General features: G+C 46.6%; 1 protein-coding gene across 6 annotated transcripts in view; it reads right to left on the bottom strand.

The window, feature by feature from the left end:
- LOC122618633 (protein vein) overlaps window positions 1–9,122 on the bottom strand; it is a 34,045-nt gene extending 24,923 nt beyond the window's left edge. For all 6 annotated transcript variants that reach the window (XR_006326035.1, XM_043795213.1, XM_043795214.1 and 3 more), the window contains exon 1: window positions 5,467–9,122. Coding sequence is in view for 5 of the 6 variants with exons in the window: in XM_043795213.1 (XP_043651148.1) it covers window positions 5,467–6,925 (1,459 nt within the window). In the remaining variant the exon portion in view is untranslated. The remainder of the gene's footprint in view (window positions 1–5,466) is intronic.
- Between the last annotated feature and the right edge of the window lie 12,523 nt (window positions 9,123–21,645).

Here is a 21,645-nt window from a genome sequence, read left to right as displayed (position 1 = left end):
GACTTTTTTTGTTTTGGCCATTAATCTTGGCCGCGTGCGCAACTGTTGAAGCGCTTTTTTGTTTTTGTGGAGCAGAAGGTGGCCGAGGGCAGTGCGATTATGCGGGCAGAAATTAACAGCCAGCCAAAACAATTAGTCCGTCCGAACACATCTCTTATCATTTATCTTTTTGTACGAATGGCGTTTTGTTTTTGGGCATTGGGGAATGTGCCGCAAGTGCCGCGCAAATTAACGCCAAATGCTGAATGGCTAATTGAGCCGAAGTTAGTTTGGCAAACGCGGAGTACACTGCCTTCTATATATAGAAACTTATAAATAGCAACCAACTTAGCAGAGTCATGCTATCATTGATCTTGGCTGTATTTATGGTAGGGCATTTCATATTCGCCCTGCTCGCATTATCATTACGTATGTAGATCAACTGCTTGAGGAAGCGCCACCTGAGGGGGGCCTTTGATATCGCGCCGACACAGATCTGGACCCATTGATGGGCCCAATGAGAGACCTTATGAATGCCATTCGGTTTATGCATTTATCCATTTATCCATTTCGGCGGCACGTTGCATATGCAATGCAACCGGCAATCAGATTATGTCACATCCGCTGCGAGTGCTCGACTGGATGTGGTTGGGGATGGGGATGGATCGGAACAGAGGAGCTTCATTGATCGCCCGGTTTCCGTTTATTCGATTTTCGGTTTTCCTATCTGGCCAAGATTGCTCCATTAGCGCCACTTTTCGGGGGGGATGGACCAGAAAAGCCCGACTGCTGGTGCAACTGCAACTGCAACTGCAACGGGAAAATGCAAATGCAAATTGCAGGCAGGGCTAGCTAACAAGCAGCGAGATTTTCTAGTTGGTTTATTTTCCGAATTTACTTTTTTTTCGAGGGGAGGAAAGGGGGGGACTGGGGCGTTTTGTTTTTTTGGCAAGCCTATGGCGACCAAGATGTCTTCCTACCAGCTCGAATGGCTTTCAGCTGCGTGATGTTGCTGCTGCCGATGTTGCTGCTCTGCTGTCGACGCGGCCAGAAATAGCATAAAACTCATAAACGAGGCAAGCGAGTCGAGTCGCGAGGCAAGGCAAGGAAACATGGCATGCCATTTGAAAATTTCATTTCGTTATAATTTTCTATTTCCCGCATGCCAAACGGCCCGCCAGCCAAGTCCCAAGTTCCAAGTCCCCAAAGGGGCCCCTACACTCGCAGAAAATACCCATCGAGTGGCCGACCTATGATCAAGTAGGCCTGCGGCGAATATTTCCCTCATGATGGAAAACTGTTCTAACTGAGATAGTTGGGAAAATTGGTTAGGCAACTTTATAGCTTTACAGTTAAATATGGAAATGTTTCCCATAAATCTGTGATGAAAATATTTCCCATAAATCTTGTGATGAAACAAACACAGAGATACATAGACAAGCCTTCTAGATTGCTAATATATAATTGGGAAAAAATACTTTTTACTTGGAAATGATTTTTTTGAGTGCCAGGCAGCACTGAGTAGTGGCAGAGGGGGCGGAGTGGGCTGGTGTGGTCAGAGAGCTGAGTCAACCCCTTTACACTTACTACCTAAACGAACCAAGGTTCGTCATCTAGCGCCGCCATTCATACTTAATTACCAAAGAAAAAAATAAAAAAAAAAGAATAACAAAATCAAGTAGAGCCATCACCAGACAAGAAAACTAACGAAAACTTGTCTCTTCTCTGGCGTGACGCTAAATGAGCAAACCGCCCAACCCCCCCCCCCCCCCCCCTTCCACCCAACGACGTGGAAAATCTTATGACCAGGTAGACCAGACACCCCCAAAAAAAGATCAGATGGGACGAGATGAGATGAGATGAGCTGAGAAATGATGAATTGTGGGTGCCGTTGGGTAAGTTTGTCGCTACCACTCGTAGGCGTTGACCTAAATATGCGAACTGCGCTGTGTCGCTGCTATACGAGTATGCTGCTGAAAAGCATTTTCCGCTCTGGCGTTTTCTTTCTGTTTTCCGTTTTGTAATCGCTTGCCAAACATAAAAACACCAAAACACCAAAACACCAAACACCACACATTTCCCATTTCCCCTTTTACTAGCTAGCAAGTGCAACCGGAGTGGAGAACCCAGAAGAGAAACCGAAACCAGAGTCGCAGGTTATCCATGCCCCGTCCGTCTCAAGTAATGGAATCCCAGCAGTCAAGGTTCTCTGTTGCGGTGTTGCTTGCTTATCGGTTTGCGGGCTGTGTGTTCTACACCAGGTATTGCCACCAGGTATTGCTTTTCTCAATGAAACATCTTTTCGAGATTATTAGTGCTTTGGCAAGGTGACAAAATAGAGACCGCAATGGGAATGAGCAAATGAGAATAGATGAATAAATGAGTATTCAATGCTGCGTGCAGCACAAGTGACAAATAACTGATTATATAATGCAGCGGCGGCAAACACTTGAATATATTTTTGGTAAGTCATATAATTGTATCTTGTGTCAGCCACTGCCAGCTTGTCTCAGCCAGCCAGGCGAACCAATAAACAAATAAAACCAAACCAAACCAGCAAACAAACCAGCAACAAACCAGCAACAAACCAGCAACAAACATCGGTGGCTAAGCCGATGATTCTGCTTCGACACCAACTTCTGCCAGATCAAATCATGTTTTATGAGCAGCTAATTTACTTAACACCTCGACAACAACTACTACCGATTCAGCACAGGCCGAAGAACAAACCGTAGTAGCCCCGCAGCAGCTAAATACAAAAGATGTGACTTTTATTTATTTTTCACATGGCTTCATGTCTTCTTTGTTTTTTTGGTTTTTTGGTTTTTTGTTTTTCGCATACTGAAGTCACACTCTCTGCTGCTGGCGACGACTGACGTTCACGGCGTGGGTGTAAATTGGGCATAAAATGCGACCAGTTAATTCATGATACTACCGATTCAGTCAGGTTCGAAGGCATTTTAATTGGTTTCAAGCAGAGCGCAAGCTGCGTCGTCACACGGGGCGTATGCATAATAAACCCTCTCTGTCTGCCGCTGATTCTCGCAGATTGTGCGAGTCCAGCACGAAAATAGTTCAGGTTGTAAAATAACCGATCCGAGTCAGATTTTTGATTGATCTGAACGATTTTGGATTCCATTCGATTTGATTTCTCGGCTTTGATTGGACTATAGATTTTAACGAACTGGCTGACGATCTTCAGGCTTTATGGCCTCATATGCAAATTGGCCAGCACTTTGGCCAAGCGAACAAAAAGGAAAAAAATTGCCAAAGTGAAAGGAGTTGACAGATTTCGGTCTGCGGCTGTGTGGGTGGATTGATTAGTATGCATTTTCGATGAGTAATCGATTTTTAATATACATACAACATTCGATTCCCAGGCATTTGCTGCGTTCGCAGTCAAAATAAATCAGTCGTGGCCGTGGGGCCAAAAAGTAAATATCCTGTGAATGCTATATGTGCTATAAGTTCATTGATGAGGTCTGTGAAGTCGCAGAAGTCGGAGAAGTCAGAGAAAAGCGGAGAAGAAAGAGGCAGAAGGAAGCGGCAGAGGCCAGAAAGTAAATAAACACCAGATAATAAACCCAAAAAGACAAAGCGCGAGAGAACAGCTGATTGCAGCTGATTTCGATTCGGGCGGAGGGAGCTGCGATCCAAAAAGGGTTGGTTCTTCTTCTTCAAAAGGGGGGATATATACGTATATAGTCTGTCTGTCTGTATGTGAGTAGTAATATCTCTGAAGATCTTGGGAATACCAAAGGGGGGTTTCTTTATGCCCCACTCCGTGTCCGTGTGCGGGAGCCATGACGGAAGAGCCAGAAGCTGAAACAGCAGCTAAGGAGTAATGTGCAGAGAGACAGACAGAGAAAGAGAGAGACAGAGAGAGAGAGAGAGAGAGAGAAAATGAATTAAAAATCTAATTGCGCCCGCGATGAAACAAAGCACAAAATCCAAGAGGGCGAAGACAATAAAGACAACAGCAACAAACATAAATAAATAAAACGAAAGGAAGTTAGCTCAAGGTAGTCGAAGTTTATATGCCCTGCCAAGGGGTTCAACCAACTATCATACCTAGTATTTTCTATAACCAGTTGTTCAGATTGTTCTAAAGCATATTAAATTATAACATTAATTAAGGTTTATTGAAGATACCATTGATTTCATGATACAAAAAGCATATTTAGAAGATTAGGAATATATAGTTATTCAAATATAAAGAATATAAAGTTCTTTAAATATATAGTTCTTTAAATATATATATTATATAGTTCTCCAAAATCGGAATGCCCCTTCGAGGGTGTGAAGCAGAGAAGAGAAGAGGAAGGCGAGGCAAGGGCGAAGCAAAGCAAGGCGGGGGAGGCGGCGAGGGGCGGGGCCGGGTGATCGCACTTAGTCGCATTACAGACGCAAAACTCCATGAACCGCGACGCAAGAATAATTACAACAACAGCGGTGGAAGGGGTGGGGGAGGGGAGGGGAGCGTAGGGTTGGGTTGGGTCCGCCAACCGCAAAGGTCGAATGCAGACAGCAGCAGCAGCGGCGGCGAGAAGAACAAGAACAACAAGCCACCACGATGACGATGACGTTGTGAGTTGCACATTGGAGCTAAAAAGACGGGCGGACACAGAAATGAGTTTTCAAAGTTTTTCCCACTTTTCAGGAGTGCAAGGGAGTAAGGGGGAAGGGGAGAGGAGGACGGGGGCAGCGAGCAAAGTTAATGCGAATTTAATTAAAATGTGCAACTAGCAACAGCAGAGGCAGCAGCAATAATAAATTCTAGATGTGAGCATTTCTGTTGCCCAGCAACCAAATTGAGCCGGGCACAAAGAAAAGAATCCAGCAGAAGAATCCAAAGAAGACCAGAGCCTAGACTCGCTAGCAACAACAACAAATGCAATCGCACAGGCGCATGCGCAACGTTCCCCTGCATGTGTGTGTGTGCGAGTGTGTGTGTGTGGCAGTGGTGTGAGTGTATTGCATAAAATTATTTCGGTCTGGTGAATATTAGCAGAGCGTGAAGTTGGCAAATAAGAAATTCAGCTGCAAAAAAGCAGCTAAATTTCATTAAACAACAACAACAGCAGCCACATGGAGAGTAGAAAGAGGCAGCTGCCACGGCGAGAGAGAGACAGACAGAGCGAGAGAGAGAGAGGGCAAGAAAGAAAGGTAATGGGAGGAAGCCGAAAGAAAGGTGGCAAGAGAAAGGGAGCAATTTTCGGGAGATTTCCATATCATGTCTTTTAGATGGAAAACAATATCCGATTTGCAGACCATCATAGTGGGTGCACTGAACTTCTTATCAAACTATTTGATTCCAATCAAGTTGAATAATACTTCTATCAAAAACACTCTTATCAAACCATTCGATTCAAATCAAGTTGAATAAAACCTTCTATCAAAAACACTCTTATCAAACCATATGATACGAATTAAGTTGATTAATACTTTCTTTCAAAAGTGGTAGGTTTAAAATCGAAATCCACTCACCATAGTTTTCGCTCACAGCCAATTCGACCGCTTTCATCACTGACTCGGTGACCATCATGGGCTGGCCAAGGATGGTGAAGTTGCCGGGATTCGTCTGCTGCACGAACATCATGTAGGCTATATCCGAGGCCTGCTGCAGATCATTTCCGGACCGCAGCATGCCACGCGGCAGCAGTCGCTCCCTGTAGATGTCGCACTCGCCGCTGGAGTTGCTCAGCGCGAACTGCAGTCGCACCAGTGTGGGCAGCTGCAGGTCGTGCTGCTGCTTGTACACGCGCTCAACCTTCATGGTGGCCGAGAAGTTCACCCGCCGATCGGCGGACATGGACTTGAAGACGCCCTGGAAAACGGTGGGCGCCGCATACGCCAGTTGCGCGGGATCCCGGGCGGAGCAGTACCGTCCAGATCGCTGGTGATTCCGCTGGCGATTCCGCTGGTGCTTCCCACGCTGCTGCTGCTGCTGGTGGTGATGCTTGTTGCTGCTCTTGTGCTGATGCTGATGCTGATGCGGCTGCTGCTGGCGGCGCTGCTCCTCCTGCTGATCCTGCCGCTGGCGGCGATCATCGCGTCTGTCCTGCTGCAACTGCTTCCGATGGCCATTGCGATGTTTCTGCCGGCTGCCATTGGCATTGCCGCTGCCATCCCGACGACTTCGCGCCGCCTGCTCCGCACTGCGATCCTCCTCCAGCTGGCTAACTGGCAACTCATAGGACTCTATCAGATAGCTGCGCACCGCCGGCCGACTGCTGTAGTTGCTCGGCAATTGGGGCAAGCTCTCTGGCTGATGTGGCAGCTGTGTGGGTTGTATGTGACGACGCATTTTGCTGCTCGCCGCCTCGCTGGGCATGCCATTGTATAATAAATTATATATTTGACTATTGATTAAAGTATTTGGAACTTTTTGCATTGACTGCTGCTGCTGCTGTTGCTGCTGCTGTTGCTGCTGCTGCTGCTGCTGCTGCTGCTGCTGCTGCTGCTGCTGCTGCTGCTGCTGCTGCTCTGGCACCGCAGCCACATGTTGCTCCTGCTGAGCGGGTGAACTGCTGCCGGCGTCGAATACTGTTGCTGGCTTTAACTTAACATTGCTACGGCTACTAAGACTATTGCTGTTGCGGCTGAGCAGCCTACTTAAGATATTGTTGTCGATGTTGCTACTGCTGCTGCTGCTGCTGCTGCTGCTACTGCTGCTGGTGGTGCCGCTCTCGGCGCTTTCACTGCTCCCGCTGCCGTTATCCGAACTCAGTGGTATATAGTAGCTGCTTTCTTCGGCACTGCCTTCCCATAATCTTGGAAGGTGCTGCTGCTGTTGCTGCAGATGCTGCTGCAGCTGCAGCTGCTGCGTCGTCGCCGACGACGACAACACACATGTTGCTGACATGTAGCTGATAATTAGCAATATCAATGGCATTAGTTGCTTTTTTGTTTTTAGACTCCATTTGCGCAAATGTTGCGCATACATGGCGTCCTCCAAAGTTGTTGCTGCTATTGCCCCGACTTTATGTACAAAATCTCGATAGCGAGTGTTGCTGCTGCTGCGCGTTGCTGCTGCTGCTGCTGCGTATTGCTGCGTGATGCTGCTTCTGCTGCTGCTGCTGCTGGGGTGTTGGTGTGTCCTGTGTCCTGCGTCCTTGCAATTTGCCTAAACGTGACAAATGTAAAATTCGCTGCCTCGTCGTTGTGGCTTGTCGTATTTCCGTTTATCCTGCAAATACTTTCGATAGTTTCGTAGCATTTTGAGCGACAGCAGGGGCAAGAGAGAGAGACGGACTGTTCGAGAGCGAGAGAGAGAGGGGATAGCGTATTTCGGACTGGTCTAACACACTGTATGCCTAGCATTAATTTATGAACACTTGGCCGCACTCGATAGTTGCTGTTGCTTTTGATGTTGCTGCTGCTGCTGCTTCTGTTGCTGCTGTTGCTGTTGCTGCTTATTTTGGTGACTCATTTTTGTTATCTGAACAGAATTTCGCCGCGTTTCACTTGAGCGATCGCTAGGAGTCGACGCACGGCCACGCCCCGCTGCACGCCCACCCCCCCCAAAATTGGACGGGCCTAAGGTCGCGTGGCGTTTGATTTTTCCCCCACTTTTTGTTTCGTAGCGCTTTTCTTCACGAGGCTTTTCACGCGCGCGATCGTTTCGTATCGCCTCGATTCGTGTTCGGATTCGTATTCGTAAACGTATTCGGTTGTGCGGCTCGGATATTCGTACTCGCACTCGAACTCGTAGTCGTATTCGTATTCGGCTTTAGCTTCGGATGCCGCTGCTGCTGCTGTTGCTGCTGCTGTTGCTGTTGCGTTTGCTGATCTTGTAATTGTAATCCTCGCCAGCAGATATACGATAATGTTTGTCTGGCCGTATACGCGATCTCTCGCCTATATAGCCGTAGTCGCACCCGTAGTCGTAGCCGTAGCCGTAGTCTGATTCACGAGTCGTCTTTTCTGGCACACACTCCGCCGCAGATCTGTGATCTCTGATGACGATGACGACGACGAAGACCACGATGGTGGTGATGATGATGTTGATGATGATGGTGGATGTTGGACGGCGGATGGTGTACGGCGATGATGATGTGCGATATAGCAGACGCGGACACTCACGCGTATCTCACGGATACGGATACACGGACGGGGCACACACAACACACACGTCTTCTAATTTTAGACAAAAGTAATTATAAAAGAAAAAACAGAGCAGAGTGCGCCGCGTTCAGCTTATACGCATATATATATATCTTCTACTTTGGCTTTGGCTAGATATATGTGCAATACATATATACCCGCATCTGTTGGTGTATTTGTGCACCTTTTCGATGTCTGCGTGCTCACTAGCCGATTATATAGAAAAGTCGTCGCAACAGTCGGCTCTAGTTATATATACTATATATGTATATATATATTTTTTTGTGCATATATATATGCAACATGGGAACGCACACAATCACACGCGCTGGCACGAGAATCGATCGTTTTTTGTTTTATATATCTGTGCGTATATATGTCTACGTGATAAGTACATATACGAAGTGCAGACAGAAGTTGTTGCTTCAGGAGAGCCAAAATCTATGAAGATGCCACGGCTGTTGTTGCAGTGATGTTGTTTTTATTGTTATAGTTGCCACGGCGGTTGTTTTTTTGTATTAGTATTGGTATTTATTCCGCAAAAAGTCCGCTTTGCCGGGGAAAATCAGCACTCTTAATGAAACCGAAAGTCCTTTTCACACGTTCGATCGACCGATCGATTTGGGTTCGATTTGCTTGGCGGGTGGGTCACTTCGGTTGCTCCAGCTGGTGAAATTCGCAGGGAGCTTGTATTTTTGAAAATTAATTAACGCACGATTTTTCACACAGAATTTTTGTTTAGTGATTTGAAAGCACTTCACTCGGATCTGCAGTTGTCTGGGTGATCTTTAATCAACGCCCTCGGTGAGTATCTGAAGAATAATAATATTTGGCTATCTTTCGGATTGCCGACAATCGCGCGCGAGTACCGTTGTCGTCGAATGGTTTCTGCGGACTGTCGGTGGAAACTAACTGATTGTGTATGTTGGTTTAAAATTATTCTTTTCTCTGCTCCTAACACAGCACAGGCGGAATTTCGTATAATTCTTTTTTTATTTGGGCGAACTCGCTCTGCGGAGCGGCACAGGTCTGCTCGATTTGATGCCGCGAAAACGACTCAAACGTATCTCACCGATGCAGAGCAGTGCTGTAGCATTCACAGCGTATCTCACGGATACAACTCAAACGTATCTCACAACTCAAACGTATCTCACTGGTCGGAATTTGTTCGACTGCGTTCGGCCGTGTTCGAATATCTTCGGCACACTCTTTTCGCTCAAACGTTGAGTGCTTTTCGGTTTTCACGTTTTCTCATAGTAACGCCAGCATTTTCTCAACCCTGCAGTTTTCTCTCAGCAATTGCGGGTGATCCAATTCATTACTTTATATTAATTACTTAAAGCCGATTTGTGGTTAACAATTGGGTTATTTAATATGCATTATCAAGGGTGGCGCACCAGACCTTTAGCTATTCGAAAACACTATAAGTATGCTTTACAATATGTTAATAAATATCTGTGGATCGGTAAAAATTGTTGCCAAATATATTTTCAATTTCTAACGTTCTCCTTTGGTTATAGTTACTTTTTTTCTAATTTCTAGTGTTACAGCTTATTTAATAGAACCAAATCCGTTTTTTTCTCTCTCTCTCTCTTTCGAAAAATCTCTTCCTCTGCTGCAAGGATAATTTCTTACCGTGATAGGTTCAACAAGTTTTATAACTTAGTACCAAACTGCAATACCGTCGTTACACTTTAAAGTGCAGACTGAACTATGAGGGCAATCGATCCGTTTGATGTTTATATAGGTGTCGTCTATCGCCAATATCACCAATCCAAGAGATAAAGATAGATAAGAGGACCGTTGTCATTGGCTTTTGCTCCGATTTCCAATAGGTTACTCATAATCTTCGAAGTTCTGATAGGCTACTGTAAATGCTTTCCAGTCGGAGGGTCTTTAAACATGATTGCTCATACGCAAATAGTTAAAGTCCTAGTTCAATGAGTCATTCGAGGTAATTGAATCAATGAAGTGCGTTTATGCTGCATTTGAATAAGTTAAATGTACTGTTTTCATCTAACTTAAACGATTCCAAAAAATTTGGATTACTAACTGATCTTATGATCTATCATTATAAATCCCTAAAGTTAAATTACTATTTGTCTAAGTAAATCAATTTCCGAATTAAACCGTAAAACAAATGCGAAACATAATTTTATAAATTTATTACGAATCGATTAATCACAATATGAGCGCCTAACAAAACTCGTCAATCTCAATTTAGTTTTGCTTTCATCTAAGTGAAGATCTAACTCAACGCTTTCGTTTGTTTTGACTTCGGGTTCCGGATTTCCTCCAGTTTTTGTTATTTTCTTATGATGACTGAGGCTCAGCTTTTTTCCCATGATTATTTGCTTTATTGTCAAATGTCAAGCCCACAACACAACAGCGACTACAGAAAAAACAAACTGCGGCAGGTGATTCCGTCCAGCGCTTGGAAGTCGTGTAAACTTAACGTATTTTTTTTTGTCTCTCCAACTTGCCCCAGCTGCTGATGTTTCACTCGCCGTTGTTGTTGTTATTGTCAAACAAAGCTTCCACTTGTTCTACGCACTGCGCATAACAATAAAAGAAGCTGACAGAAAAGAAAAAAAAATGAAAGAGAAAAAGCATAAAAGGGGGGTTAAGGTGGGGCAGCAGCAGTGGTGTGGTGACAAGTGCGACAATTGTAAGAAAACCCAGAAGCGAAGAAGGGTTCAAAGTCGGCCACTTGTGACGCGGAGCTGGGCCAACTTGGTCTACGTTGTTGCCACTTTCTGAATGAGCAAAACAGGTACTTACCCTACTTACCGCAACCAGCCAGCTGATAAGACCGCAAAAACATAACAAACAAAAAAAAAACAGAAACGCTGCCAAATGATAGTGTTCTTATCGATTAGACCAACTTAATAGTTCCTAACCGCAAAGCGCCCGGAAGCGGAAGCAAAGCTCGACACCTGTCGCCGCTGCTCAGCATTCAGTGTTTAGAGTTCACAGTTTGGGGCAGGTAGATTGTCTTGAGTTTGGTAAGCACATATTTGGAAAGCTGCAAAGAGAGACAGAGAGAGAGACTCCATTGTCTAGTACGGAAGGAAGTGCTGGAAGCGGCAAACGTTGGACAAGCTGCAGAATCCAGATATACAGGGATCCAGATCCCCTCACACGGTTCTGGAACCTGGCTGACGACAGACAACAGCTGCCAAGCGCAGCGTCATTGTATCATCAACAAATACCCACATATATACATAAAAACATACATATATATATATATACAAACAATGGCAACAAGAGCAACAAGGGCAGCGAGCCAAGCCCACAACAATAACAAACATTAAAACATAAGAACATGAGCATTTTCCAAAAGCAATTTCGAAATGCGCGCAGGCGCAAACATCCAATTCCTATTTGTCGTCACGGGGGAGGCCGCTAATGTGGGATGGCACCGAGTTGGGAAAACAAACTGAAGAAACTCAAGAAACAATTTGAATTCAATTCCCACTAAGTAGCAGCATGAACCAAAGAGCTTCATATTCATTTGGAGGGGTAACTAACTACTGATACTAACTAGTATCTAACCACTGCTGCCACCGGAAAAATGTGAATTCAGCTTCCGCCATTGGAAATCATAAATGATGTGCGAAATTCCATTCTAATAACGACTCTATTTCCGATTCTATTTAATAGCTGGCAAATAGACCACCTAAATCTATATTTAGACCCTTATGGCCAAGAGTGGACGCCAAACCCCATAGCTGTTGTGTAGTCTATATGATTATGTCATAAACACAGCGATAAGGATTGTTTAGGTACTAGCCTATCTCTCTATACGCTCAACTACGTATCTAGCCGGCTAAGTGATTGCAATGAAAGTAAATGAGATTACAATTTGCTTGGCCGATGCACTTGTTGCACCGGGCACTCCGCCGGTGTTGAATGTTCAAGCAACAGGGTCTGCGTAACCAAAGACAAAGCCGTTATAGCGCACCGATCCGATCTAACCGCCCTCGCCAGCCCAGCCCATACAAGTATACAAGTATATCCCTCAGCCGCCTGAGACGCCGCTAAATTGTGTTAAAAACCCAACAGCCAAGGTACAGAACATAGAAACCTCAAGATCCGAGCGGCCAGATAAACTGCATGAGACAGAACGGAACGGAACGGAAAGCAATGGAAAGTAAGGAGCGAACTGAACTTGGTGCAATCTTCCGCATTATGAGTAGCTGGCAGACTAAAGGCTAGCTGGCTGGCTGGCTGGCTGAGAAAACGGCGAGGAAATGGAAATGGAAATGAAAATGCACTTGGCTTACAGCAGATCGCGGGGCAGGTTGTTAGTGGTAGCGACATGTGGCCCGGCCAGGAGGGGCATGCTGCAGTACGAGACCATCTGAAACTGGGCTCTAATTTCAATTGGGTTTCGTGGTTGTGGAAATTATTCAACAGCGCTAAGTACGCCCAGAGACTTGGAACTGGCACTGTCCGTCTGCCCGGCTGCCCGGCTGTCCATCCGTGTGTCTTTTATTTTATATAGTCTGTTTTTTCTCTCTTTTTTTTCTGTTTTGTTTTTTTTTTTTCTTTCTGTGTGGGGGGCACCCACGCGTGACGTGACTCTTTGGTTTGGCTCTTCTATACCTGAGCCGCTTCCGTAAAAAGTTGCCGCCGTTGCCGCTGCCACTGCCACTGCTGCCGTTCCCATTCCTGCTCCCCTTTCCCTTTCCCTTTCCGATTCCCATGGAAGTGGCATGGAAGAAGGGCCATGGGCCATGGGCCATGGGTATATGGGTATATGGTATATATGGCCATATTCCCTAACCTTACCCCCGTCCATCTGCTCTGCGGTTGATTCTCTTCAAGTGCATTGAAGCAAGTTGAAGGCTATTTTTCAACTTCAAATGTTTGCTAAATGACTTTTGATGATTTGTGGTGAGCCGTTGAGCCGGCGAGCAAGCCGACTTTAACTCCAAGTTGAGTTGAGGGTTGTGAGCAGGGGCACGATAAATTAATGATTATATTTATTTAATTTCACTTCGGGCCGAGTGTTGACTTGCCGTCTAATTAGCCCCGCTACCACCAGCCACCAACCAGTGTCACTGAGCTGTTCCGGCTTGGCTTAGCATTGCAGCAAGTTGACCGTTTGCCCGATAACTTTCCCCCAATCCAAATACATGCCGCATATCCTCAAACGATTTACAACCCGATGAGCTGGCACTTCCATGCTGAGCGTGCGTTCAAGTGGATACAAACAACATAATATTCGAGCAAATATTGAATGTTTGCCTTATCTAGCCGCTTATGATATGACTCTAGTCCCCCAAATCTGGGAACTGATCACAACAATGGGCATTCGAATGGGAAAAGCCCAGGTGACTCACCTGGCCTAATAAAGGGCAGTGCTTTGATCACCGGAGGACAATGAACGGTAGTGAAGGCATTCGCCTCCAACTCGCGTGTCCACTTCGCCTAGGGGGAGGTGACAGCTCATCGTGCTGATCTGATAATAAAACGTCTGACGTTTGCCATTTTTTGGCAAACTTTTTGTTTGCCAAACTCAAGCAGAAGACAACGACCAGACAGAAACAGAACAGAACCGAACAGTACAGTGAACAATCGAGACGAGTAAAGTCGAGTTGAGTTGAGTTGAGAGGTACGGTGACGGCGACACGTGAATTGCAGATAATCAGCGGAGTGTCTGGGCCTAAAAATATGCTCCATGTAATTAGCCCCGCCAAATGGGGAAGGAGTGCGAAAGCAGGCCCTGAAATGCTCTTATTAAGTGCCATTTATATCCTTACTCAGAGAGGTTCAAAATTGAAGCAAGGAAATAATAGAAGTAATAGAAATATTTCTTAGTACTATTTAAGAGAATATTGATTCGCAACGATATAACTTTTAGAACCATTGAAACGTGCTGTTAAACAGCGACTTAATTTTAGCATTAAAGGGTGTTTAATATGCGTTGATTCGACCTGCGCTTTCCCTTTCCCATTTCCATTTCCAGTGACTGCTCCAGACGAGAGCAATGTGGCAAAAATAACCAAAAACGTCTCGAGCTCCACACGAGTCACACAATGAGGCGATGGATGGGCTATAAATAAAGAGTGGCAGGCAGACTCCTGAACTCCGTGGCCGTAAGTGGCAGCAGTCACAGCCGCTCCATAGATCGCAGATCATATCCATCTTCCTACCGAAAACTCCAACTCCAACTCGAGCACATGCCCCGCATGACTCAGAATGGTGAAATCCTCGGCTAATATTTCAATTAGGCGACAAATAAAATAAAAAAAATAAATAAAGGAAAGGAAAGGAAAGGTGGAAGCAACGAGGTGAGGCTGCGAGTTGATGACATGCCCCAAACTTAATAAAAAGCGGCAGAAATGTGCCCACGGACTTCGGGCTAAATAAATTCCATGGGACCCTAGGTGGTCGAATATTTTAACACTACCGGGCACAGGCCGCCGGAAGGCAGAAGTAGGAGCTGTCTGACCACTGCCATCGCTATAGAAGATGGGGTTCGGGATCGGGATTGGGATAGCGATCGGGATCGGTGGCAAATCTGTGGCGCTGGCGTCTGCCTTTTAATGTAGAAAACTAGTCGAGGCGAATAATTTACGATGGCCAGGATTGCACAGTCAGCAGGATGAACTGTTGAGGGGCGGGGCGGGGGGCGGGGGAGGTATGCGAAGGAAAACGGCGTTGACTTGACTTATCAATTTCACGGGAATCCAATCGATTTTTATATGAGAGCGAGCAGATAAACCGCAAAAATCAAGCAATAAAATCGCTTTGCCCCAGCCGCAACAACAAAAGCGAAATAAAAGCAACAACAGTGCAAAATGAAGAGCAGAGACGCAGGGCCAGAGGGGTTTCTGCGGGGATCCGTGTGGGAGCACAAGGGGAGCAGAAGGGGGCACAAGGGAGCAGAGGGGGGGCAGCGGAGGGACAGAGGCGATGGGACTGCGAAAATACCAAAACGGCAATAAATGGTGTTGATATCCCGCCAAGCGTGTGAAGACGCTAACGATGCCGCCAAAACTTGTTAACCACAAAAATTATTGCATGAGATGAAATAAATTAAGGTGGCGGCATCGGCATCGCTCCGGCTGCACCACCGCCACCATCAGCAGTACCAGCACCACCACCAACAACAACCGCCGCCAGCGGCACCACAGAACCACCGAACTATCCGCTCTGCTTCCTATTCCTCGCATCCTTGCGGCGGCGACGATGGCGACGGTTCGTTCAGGCCGCCAGTGGCGACGACTCCCCGTGCTCCTTGTCCCACCTCCCCTCCGGAACCACCTCCAAACCCCCTCCATCTACACCCATGTGGCCATCGCCTGCTGGCCTTTGTTGTTGCTGCTGGCGGTACATTCGCGTGTGTGTGTGTGTGTACTTTCGGTGAAATGAAATGACAGACGCGGCGCAAGATGCAAATTTACCTATGGAATGTTGGCCAGGCCAAGCTGAACTTGGTAATACCCTGCAAGGAAACGAAATCAAAAGTGTTGGATTACTTTGAAGTTTCAGAATGCTCCTTACAATTTAAAAGAACATAACAATCTTACGGCACTTCCTTGGATATTACTAAAACCCAAGTGCTTCATCATAGTTCGTGGTTATAAAAAGGAAGAGAGTACAAGTAACGAAAGTTTTTCTTATTTGCTAAAAAACAAATACTTTACATGTTCATTAAATATAAGGAACTTAAATCGATTTATGAGACTGATGCTTTATCTTAAGGTATCTGAAAGTAGAGCACTGCACAAGCTCATGCAACCTGATGCATCTGGCCAGTGCAGCAGACCCATTGCCAATGAGTTCAGTTCTGGCCAGCACTCTCATTTCGTCCCCCTCTTTGTCGCCACCTGATCCGCGCTTGCCCCTCCCACAACAACAACAACAAAAACAACAACAGCAGTAATATCACAGGTCTGAGTTCGATCCCCACACACCACACACCACACACCACCGCCATTTCCATTTCGAACCCCAACTCCAACTCCATCTCCATTCCCAACCCCATTCCGTACCCAAACGATCCAAACCGATCCAATCCGTTCCGTCTCCATCTCCATTTCCATCTCCATCTCCATCTCGATCTCCGTCCGCCAAGTCCGTGTCCGTCTGTCCGGCGGTGGACGACTATACGGCGCTGCCGTTTTAGCAACATTGCAATCATCTGAAAATTCCATTCCAATCAAATTAAAAACTGGCGTCTACCTTTTTATCATTTTCTTATCAGATCTCAAGATCTGCCGCAGCGATGCCTTCTGCTGTGCGCCTTTTATGCGAATACCATGTGGTTGCTGCTTGCTGTTTGCTGCTTGGTGGTTGGTATGGGTACAAGGATGGGGCACCATGGATGTGGATGTGGATGTGAATGTGGCTGCGGCTGTTGGGGATGTGTGGATGGGTCTGCTTTTGGTCCCTGCTTTGCTTGGTGCCGGGCCTTTTGGACTTGGAAACTCACTGAAACTCTGACTCGGTTTCTGGCTGATTTGTTGTTGTTTTTCGTAAACTTTTGTTGCTGTTGTTGTTGCTGCATTTTTTTTTGTTTTTGCTCTTTTTTTATATAATAAGCAGATCTTTGTCCCAAAGAAACCGTGGCCATAATATATCAATATAAACGCGGCGGCGGAGCTGCCGACGGAGGTGGGGGGCCAAAAAGGCGTCCATGAGCGCCTGGGAAGCAAAGCACATTCATGGCCTGGTCTTGTTTGCCAGTTTTCAGCCAGGACTGGACGTTGACTTCGTTACTCTGGTGGGGGGATGGGGGGATTGGGATTGGGGGGGCAGGCAAATGCGACCGAATGGCGACGACGAAATCCATTAGTTTTGCACCTTCGCAACATGTTGCAGCGACGTTGTTGTCATCGCCAAAGATTCGTCTTTTCTTGTTGTTTCTTTCATTTTTTTTTTGGTAATTTTTTTCCTTTTTTTGGCCATTGCTGGCACCGCAAATTGGTAAAAATTAACACGCTGCTTTGCTCTTGACCAAAAACAGGCACACGAAACCCATTTTGCTTTTAGGCGTCTGTCGCCAAAATTCCTTTCATGCAATCCCCGTTCCGAGCCCCGGCGGCCCAGCATCATACTTCAATTTAATAAATTAATTGGCTTTGTGTCGGCTGAAGCATTTGATCGGTTGGTCCGTCGGTTGGTTGGCCAGTTGGCAGGGATGCGGGGACGAGTGGCAACGGAGGCTTGGGAACCGATCCTCAAGTTTGCTTGCAAGTATTACTGCGGCTGCTGCTGCTGCTTTCGTTAATGCCAACCTCCCATGAAAAGATAGAAATCAACTTGGCTTTACACAGATCCTCTTACAGTCTGCTCCTCTTCCTGCCATAGCCCTTCGGTGCCCCCTTCCCTCTTCCCCCTCCCCCCCCCCCCCCAAAAAAAAAAAACCCCACAGGCACAGACACACACAACACACACACACACACGCATTCCTGGCGTTCAGTGGCACTCGAAATGCGTTTATCTGGTGCTGGGACTGCGTTTTTATTATCTTAGGTGTTAATGATTTCATTTTTGGCCACCCAATTGAGGCTGTCTGGCTCTCTGGTCTGCGGACCCTTTTGCCTGGCATTCTGTATTATTTCTGCTTACGTTTTTTTTTTATTTTATTTCATTTTTTTTTTTGTTTCCCAGCACCGTTCAGTGTGTGTCTGGTCCTCTGATCTGCCTGGGCATCCTCTGTCTCGGCTTATCGCTTTAATCTCTTCTGACAGTGATTATTGCTGTTTGCGGATTGTGCAATTGATGTGCGAACTTCGACACCATCTCTCTCTCTGCCTTCTTTTCGCCTCGTTTTCCCGCCGGCCTGGCGCAGAGATGGTGGAAAAATCTCGTTTATCGTCTCTATTTACCACACGGGACACGGGACCAATGCGAAGGGCGGCTCGCTTTTAGCACCCAAATATGATGTCATGGATTTGGCGGCCTCCGCCTCTTGCGGACAGTAGGCTGTAGGCTGTAGGCTGTAAGTCGAAACCCCAAAAAGGGCAATTTTTGAAATCATACGCCAAACATGGCGCGACATAACTGGGGAGCCTTGGGAGCATCGCAGTTCAGTTCAGTTCGGCTTCAGTTTAGTTCAGGAGCTGCTGGCGCAGGAGCTGCAGATGGAGTTGGAATCAGGAATTGGGTAGTCGGCAGAATCGGGAGGAATCGGGAGCTGGAAGCTGGAGCATTGTTCTTTGCACTGTCGCTTTCGCACTTCACAAAGGGATAGAGTTCAATTTTTGTGTCTGCATTCGAAACAAAAGACTTAAGCAACGAACTTGGCAATCTTTTTGTGCCCGCTCTTCATTCTGGCCATCGTCAGCGTCATCGCCATCGCCATCGCCGTCGCCTTCGCCATCCTCATCCCCACATCCTTCTCCGGCTGCTTTTTGGCCAGAAAGCTGCTGCGTCGATAGTATTTTGGACCAAAAAGGTGTCGCTGATTGTCTTTTAAGAGAGTTTCTGGTCCGCGGCGCCGTCGCCTGGGCGTTGACAGTTGTTGTGATTGTTTTGTTGTTTGTGCCGCTGCCGCTGCTGTTGCCGCTGCCGCTCCAGCATTGTGGTGGTTGCCACCAGTGGAATGTGGCCGAATGCGCGGCCTCCCTTTTGCCAGTCGGTGCATTCAATCGAATTCAATTGTTTTTGGCAGTCGCGCACCGCAAAAACCCCAGCCAGAAATTGCAAAGTAGCCAGAGCACAGCCGCATTCCCACAGCTACTGGTCCTGCCCAGCTCCTGCCTTTTGGCCACAAAATAAGAGAAAAAAGCGAAAAAAAAAACCCAAAGAAAATAAATAAAAAGCCAAAATCGGCTGCACACAGAAGCAGTGGGCTTGAACGGGAGGCAGTGTAAGGTTGCGCCTGCCATAATCAGGCACAGAATCTGGACGTCTTTAACTTTTGCCCAATCCAGCCAGTCGCAAGTCGCATCCTCAAAGCTGGCGCTAAGACCTCAAGCGATAATCGCACATCAATTCGTTTTATAATGATGACGAGGCCCAAAGTTAAGGATCATCGGATCGGCAAGGGGTAAATGGAAAGGGGGCATCCACCATCCGGAGACCACCATCCACTAGCAGGCCAGGCACTTCGATGCCACCGCGATGCTGGTGGCAAGTTTATCTAACGCTCGCGATCTCCACGCTCGGGTCTGCGGCCACGTCCCCAAGGCCCAGCGCCAAAGTGTGAGCCAATTGGTTGGGTTGCGACTCCGCAGCAGTTCGCTTCCTCCAATTTCCTCGCCTGGCAGACCTTGAACGCCGTAGAATCTCAGTCGCTCACTCTCTACCTCTCTATTTAGTTGAAGCATTTCGTTGGTATCGTACTCGTGGTATCCTGCCGCAAGTGGCAACTCAACATAACTTCAAACAGCTACTTATCGTTGGCATGATTGTTTAACTATTTTAATTTATCTGATGTATAGTTATTAAATTAAAGGGTATTGGTTGTGCGTGAGTTTCGGAGTCTGTGCTTCTCTCTCCTGCTGCTTTTTTAAACCCGCGGATACGAGCTGAGATGGAAGCCTGGCTTCCACAGTGGCTGCCTCGGAGGCAATAGAAATCATTAGCAGCAAACGGCGGCGCTATCTAATCTGCGGTTTTGGGGCGACACTCGTCGCTACCCCCCTCACAAAAAAATAAAATAAAAAAAATAAAAAAGACCCACGATTTCAACGTGTGTTGCGGCTGAGTGCCTGTGCCTGCCTTGGTTGCCCCTTGATTTCTGCTGTTGATTTAAAGCGCTGATTACTAATTTTATTAATTTTTCAACGATCGCCAGACAACACTCGGTGTTGTTGTTTTTGCAGCGCTGCTTTGGGCCAAGAACTTATGGCCGTGGAAGCCAAGGAGGCCTTAGGTGCTGTTGTCGCTTTTGATTTAGTTGATGTCTTTATGAAACATTTGAAATACGACACTTTTTTATAGCGCTTTTATTGTGTCGCTCGTTTTTTTTTTTGTGGCTGGAATCTGCCCCATGGGCAACTGAAATTAAAAGTGATTTCATTTAACGGTACGACGAGGCGCCTTTTGAAGTGGCATCGAATGTTTCTCGAATCTGGACTTTGCGTTTGCCTCCTTTTGGAATGCCAAATATAAGGAGCTGCTGCTGCTTCAGGCAGCTGTATAATTCCTTAACCCCTTGATGGCCAGCCGAGAAACGGTGTTAATCAGATCGTTTACACAAACAACACGCACACAGACACACAGCTGCTGGCTGAAGCAGCTGACCGTAGAGAAAAGAGGTCCTGTGTGTGTCCTGTGTGTACAAGTGGGAGACCACCGCCACACAACGACGACATCCCAAGATGTCCTAATAGAACCAAGCCGATCGGTCCATTCACATCCACTAAATATGAATCAATGTCAGTTGGAAGCGTGTGCTGGACAATAAAGCAGCTTGCCAAGGGTAATCGGCACGTCCTGCCAGCCAGCCAGCCAGCCAGGATATCTTCTATCGTCCCGGATCTTAGGCTACCGAACGAAGGGAAGACAAATTGAATGCAAACAACAAGTCAACTAATTCCTGGAACAAACACACACACACACACACAGAGGGGCCGCCTGTCTCAGCCTCAGTCTCAGTTGAGTATGAATGAATGAAAAACGAAGCGAAATGCAATGAAAGGAAGCCAACTGAGATGAGATCGTGTACGCAATATCAGCGGATAATTGAGCCTAATAGGATTTTAAGTGCACACGCACACACGCTCACCCAGACTTCCCAATGCCAGACGATCTATGGACTTATGCCAGACGACTATCACATCCATGGTCGCATTGTGTGGCTCTGGCTCCCACTGTGCCTCCTGTGCCTCCTGTGCCTCCTGTACCTTCTTTGCCTTCTGTACTCCGGAGACAGAACCGAAACGTTCCGGTGGACAGAAGAGGACGGCAGGATAACGGCTGCCGGCTGGGGCGTTCAGAAATCCGTTCCGCTCAATAAACGCACCGCCCAGACTCCAGAGGTCCCATTTCCGAGGGTTTTCACCCAGCCGATGAGTTCCAGGTCGACGTCAATTTCTACATGAGTCAGCTGACTTTGTTTTTGTTTGTGTTCGCTGGCCGAGGCAAATTGTGCGTGTTGCGGCATAAAAAAATACTCATATCACAGGCAGAGGCAGAGGAAGCCAGTCAGCTGCACAGAGCGAAACTAGTGCTAGTAGTTCCTCATAAATTGGTTTTTAGAATATATTTTCCGGTGGGCAAACAGATCACAGAATATATCAAACCCATTACAAGTTCTTATCTTAACTTTAGACAGTTCATGAAATGATATATATATATATAAATGATATATAAACATATACATAGTTTATATATGCTCAAATAGGCTAAATTTCTCCCAGTGCAGCTGAGATAAACAGGAAGAATGACCTGCTGCTTAGACAGTGACAAAGGAATGAGCGAATGAGCGGGACTCGGGGCAAGAAGTTGCAGCAGCAACAGCGGCAACAGCGACGGCTTATGACGCGCACACAGGCCAGGGACAATTAGCGATACAATGAGATTGAGATGCCGGCGGAGACGGAAGAGCTGGAAGAGCTGGAAGACCTGGAAGAGATGACGGTGGAGACGGAGGTC

The sequence above is a fragment of the Drosophila teissieri genome, chromosome 3L (genome assembly GCF_016746235.2).
Source record: "Drosophila teissieri strain GT53w chromosome 3L, Prin_Dtei_1.1, whole genome shotgun sequence".
Classification (NCBI taxonomy): domain Eukaryota; kingdom Metazoa; phylum Arthropoda; class Insecta; order Diptera; family Drosophilidae; genus Drosophila; species Drosophila teissieri.
This window is presented reverse-complemented; position numbering and strand designations above follow the sequence as displayed.